At 38.7% G+C, this 5016-nt stretch overlaps 1 protein-coding gene across 1 annotated transcript in view; it reads right to left on the bottom strand.

Moving 5' to 3' along the window:
* Positions 1 to 3750, bottom strand: part of GNAT3 (G protein subunit alpha transducin 3) — a 19338-nt gene extending 15588 nt beyond the window's left edge. The window contains exon 1 of the mRNA XM_010728891.2: positions 3725 to 3750. Coding sequence (XP_010727193.1) covers positions 3725 to 3750 — 26 coding nt within the window. The remainder of the gene's footprint in view (positions 1 to 3724) is intronic.
* Positions 3751 to 5016: the final 1266 nt, after the last annotated feature.

Below are 5016 nucleotides of genomic sequence, written 5' to 3'. Positions count from 1 at the left end.
CGTTGGGGGCGGAGGGGGGAGCGCAGGTGGGCGCGGCGGGGCTGCAGGCCGGGCCGGGGAGCGGTTCCGAGCGGCTGGGGCTTTGTTTAGAAAAGGCCCCGGCTCCGCCTGAAGGGGGTGAGATCTTGAACTTCTGATGTGGGTTCTGGGTACTTCGGTTCCGAGGAAGGGTTTAAGGGAATTTCAGGTTGGGGGATGTTTGTTTCGTATAGAACGTCCTCTTCTGAAGAGTTGGTGTAAGAGTTAAGTGGAAAAAGCGTCAAACGAACACGAAGCGCCTTCTGACTTCTTGCATTGTTTTGTTTTGGAAGTTGGTTATGCTGCTGAACTTTTACAACATAAGGTCAAACCTTGATGGGTTATAAAGTGTGTAATACAGAGGATCCCTGGAATAGGGTGATGAGGAGCTGCAAAGAGAAGCTGTGGATGCCCAATTTCAGGAGGTGCTCAGGGTAGGATTGGATGGGGCCCTGGTACCGATCTGGTGATCATCAGCCCCACGCAAGGCAGTGGGTTGGCACTGGATGGCCTTTTAGGTCCCTTCCAATCCAAGTCATTCTATGGTTCTGTGCTATCAAGTCTTCCTGATTTTGCTCACAAGTTCTTGGAGGTAGCAGCTTTGTGTATTTTAAGTGATATGTTTGTGCATAAAGATAGATGAAGTAAAATTACTGCTAAAAATCACTACTAAAGAGGAAGCAATATTTAATTAGAAATGCCTTTGTGCAGATCTAAAACTGTTGTACATGTTATGGGCATCTGAATCCTGCAAGACGTGTGTCATATTCATGTTATGGAGAGTTTTGTGTTATGCTTTATAGCTTAACTGCACTGGATCTTTCTAACCCATATTTAAAAAATATGTATATAAAAAAAAAAAATCTGGAGTTTCAGTTTTCCTTGTGCTGCCCTTCCCGAAGCTACAGTTCCAAGTATGGTTTCTGGATTTTAAAATACTGCCCAATTTTCTCTACTCCATATATTTGTTTTCCTTGAGTGCTCGTCTACAGGATTCTGTTTAGTAAAAATCTTGCTGTAGTAGAACTCAGTAACTTCTGTCTGTTGCAAACTTGTAAAATAGCTCCGAACAGGTACAGGGAACTGAAGCACTTTCTTCTGTGTTTATATGAAGAAACAAAACAAGCCTAGTATGGCTAAAGCAAACTTCTGAAAATGTATGTATAGATGTAAAATTCTACGTGTGAGGGGAAGAAAGCTTTTCTCTTCTGTTTGCTTTCCAGAAAGTGTTGGGCTGTTGATTGGTACTGTGCTTAGACCTGTGCAACTTTGTAAGCCTGTAGTCTGTTGCGTGGGAAGGTTATCCTCTGATCGATAGTAATGCACTGCAGAAAATGTCCTTCTTCAAGAGTCACAGAGTAGTGCTTTGTATATGCTCTGACAAGGCACTAGAAATAATTTTTCAGAGTTTTGCTGTTCTGTACAGAACTTTAAATGCACATAGTTAGGTAGTAGTTATGTTATTCTGTGGACGTGGATAAAGTCCTATAAAATTTGCATTTAACTTGAGAATGAGCTGTTTTCAGTGGCTTAATAGGCTTGTGTACAAATTTATATGTTAGTATCTTTTTATATGAATTCTTTCTGATAAGCTTTTCAGGGATTTGTTTTCTGCTACAGTCTCCTGAAATCTTAGGAAATGAAGCTAATGATTGCATACATGCATTTCCTCACATTACGACTCAGTGTAGCATTTCCCCTTCAACTATTAAAAAGTGAAAATGAACAGATTAAGAACTTTTAGGCCAGAGCTCAGAGTAAGGCTTTATGTATACATCTATGGATACATTTATGTATTTCAGATCCTAATGGAAGCTTTTCTGTTCAATTTCCTGTGCTAGCTGTCCTAAATGTTATATGAATGCTTTATCCGATGGAAAAACTATTTTAAGTTACTTCCACTAGAGTCATTTTCTTCTCGCCACTTATTTTCCCAATTGCTTTTTCTGCCCATATGTCGTAGTTTATCATCAACTCGCTTGTATTCCTGCATCTATTTATGGGCTTGTTCTACTAAAAAGATGCTGAAATAAAAGGAAAAGAACAAGTTGTGGTCTGCTGACAGGAAGATATGCCATGTGAGAGGCATCTGAAGTACCTTGCTTATGTAGAAGAAGAGTGTGTAGCTCTGTGCTTAGAACTCAGTAAGGTGATTGTACTTCATGATCTGTAAAAACTATTTTTGTATGGTGATTAGAGAATCCTAGTGAAACTTGAGTTAGTGTGTTCAACTGGAAGATATGTTTATAAAATTAGTCTGTTTCTGGCTTACAATGGAATTAAATTAAAAAGCTTTTCTGAAGGTTTTTCTAAACCAGGAAATATCATTGATTTGAGGGAGTTGTGATACTGCTGTGTGTAAACCATGACTTTGTGAATAATATCACTGATCTGTGTTAGATTCATGTTTTGTTGTTCTATCTAGGAAGAAGCAGTCAGATTCAAGCTGTTCTAAACACTGTTGGTTTGAGTTGTCTAACTTTTTAAAAACATACCAACTGTAAATTGGTACTGTATTTTGTACGGGTTTGACTGTAGATCATGCTTCTGTTCTTGGAATAAAACTATTGGATTTGGACCAATATCTGTGAAAAATATTTTAACCTTGTAATTCACTTCAATGTTACATGCTAACAGCAGGAGAACCTTCTCTGGAAAATTTGAAAACCATCTTCGTTATTAGAAATAAGCTGAACTTCACATAGCTCATGAGCCAGCTGGAACATGTTTGTATATGGAGCTTGGTGATTGGTTTTTTTTTTTTTTTTTTTTTTAGTTGTAAATTATTAAATAAGCTTCTTTCATTTAAATGGCTTTTATCCATGTCTCCTGTTTGTGATGAAGGTTTTTTTTGTTTCCATGAAATATAATTGCAGTCCAGTATGATGTCCAGTGCTGAAAAATTTAACATTCCAAGTACTTTTCCTTAAGCCCTTAAAGTTTGTATCATTGGTATTTCTTAAACCTGTTTCATGATTACTTGAGGTAATGCTTTGTTTTATCATTGTTCCTTCTCAAAGATAGGCTCATATATCTACAGAGTAAACTATATTTCTGAAAAACTGTATCTTCTATCTTGACTGCCTTCCAAGAAAAGGAAGCAAAGGAACCAAGTTCTTCTCTTCCATGGTTCTTTTTTTTTTTTTTTTTTAAACTTTTCTGTGTTCGGAATGGGGGGAGGGTGTGAAGAAAATACTGTGATGCTTACAGAACGAGTGTAATTCTACTCATTTCAGGAGGTAGTGGCTCTTTGTGACTGGTCTGTGTGCTGCATTAATATACATGTGATCCAGATCAGGTGTGGATTTGCAAGTACGTTTCAGTTGAATTAGCCAAAGCACATAAGACTGAATTCAATGCCAACAGCAGGAGAACAGACAGTACCTCATTTAGTAGAAAGCCTTCTGGTATGAGGTTAACTCATTGGGTTTTATGAATACATTCAAACTGGCGGCATGAGTTTACAGGATTAACATTTGTCTTGTGGATCATAGCATTTTTCATCTAATACAATAAATTAAGTGCTGGTGTTCTCAGTATCACTGGAGAAGGCAATAGGCCTATTCTTTTAGGAGAGGAGTCTGGGGTTCATGAGGCCATTGATCATGTGTGACAAGTGAAGTTGTCTTCTTTCTGGATAGTCAGGCTTCCAGGGACTTTGTAGTCATGACCAGCAGAGCTTTTATGTTCCTTATCAGATTCTTACCGTTCATGCTCAAACACTGTTGCCATGTTCTTAAAAAACTTATTTTTCAGTTTAAGGCAGAGTATTTCTTTTTTTTTAATTTGCAGTTCTCCCTGCTGCTGAAGGCACTAACTAAAATTATATTCAGTTCTAAATTTTCCCTTCTCAAACAATTTTTTCTAACTGCTGTTCTTTTGTTCCAGACCTTCATATTTCTGCTCAATTGACTCCCACTGCATACTCATCTTTTCCGCAGCATCATCTTCACAGTCCTTGGCAATACACACTTTCCTCCAGACCTGACTGCACAATGGAGTGAAAAAATATATATATAGTGTGTGTGCATTATGTACCATTAATTTTCTTGCCTTTCCTCCAGTGTTTTCTTTCTCCATACTCAAATAAGATAGCTGTCTCAGTTACTGGAGCTCTCAAAAAAGCCTTTTTCTTACAAACATATATTGCACCTTTCATGGATTTTTACCTTTTTCTTGTAAGTTATGCCAAACTCTGTTGTGGTGGTCCAAAACATTCCTGGCAATGTTTCCTGCCTGACTTTCAGTCACAACTATCTGTAGAAATTTAAGTTCATATGTTATTTAAGGCTTTGTCACGGGATAACTAAGAAGTGTTTAATTCTACTTTTGGTTTAGTATAGAATATTTCATTTGGAAGTGACCTACAGGGATCAACTCCAGTTGCCCAACTATTTCAATGCCATCCACAAGATAAAATATATTATTAAGGGCATTATCCAAATGCTTCTTGACTGAGGCAACAACCATCTTGCTAGGAAGCCTGTTCTCGTATTTGACCACTGTCACAGTAATTTTTTTTTCCTCATGACCAGTCTGAATCTCCCTGTGTGCAACTTTGTGCAGTTTCCATGTGTTTACTGGGGAGGAAAGAATTGCTGAGGAGGAGAAAAGGAGAAGCCAATTGCACAGAACAATGACATTGTTGCTTCTCCTTCTTTTCTCCAAACTGGGCAACTTAAGCATCCTCAGCCTCTCCTCATGGAGAATGCCTTCCACCCCATTTAACCAGCTTTGTTGCCCCCTGCTCCACAGACATTTGAGGACCATAACATACTTTTTGTGTATTATATAGCCCGTGTAGGCATGCAGTATTTGAACTGAAACCACAGCAGTGCTAAAAGTAGTGGGACAGTTACCTCTTTGGACTGGCTGAGTAGGGTGTTTAATGCAGCCCAAAATGTGGGTTATCATTTTAACTATTGAGCTGGTGGCTCATAGTGAGCTGCTGTCACCAGCGCCCACAGATCCCGTTCTGCTGAGCCATTCATCTCCCAG

The sequence above is a fragment of the Meleagris gallopavo genome, chromosome 1, assembly GCF_000146605.3.
Source record: "Meleagris gallopavo isolate NT-WF06-2002-E0010 breed Aviagen turkey brand Nicholas breeding stock chromosome 1, Turkey_5.1, whole genome shotgun sequence".
Taxonomy (NCBI): domain Eukaryota; kingdom Metazoa; phylum Chordata; class Aves; order Galliformes; family Phasianidae; genus Meleagris; species Meleagris gallopavo.
The sequence above is the reverse complement of the archived record's forward strand: the minus strand, read 5'-3'. Positions and strand labels throughout refer to the sequence as shown.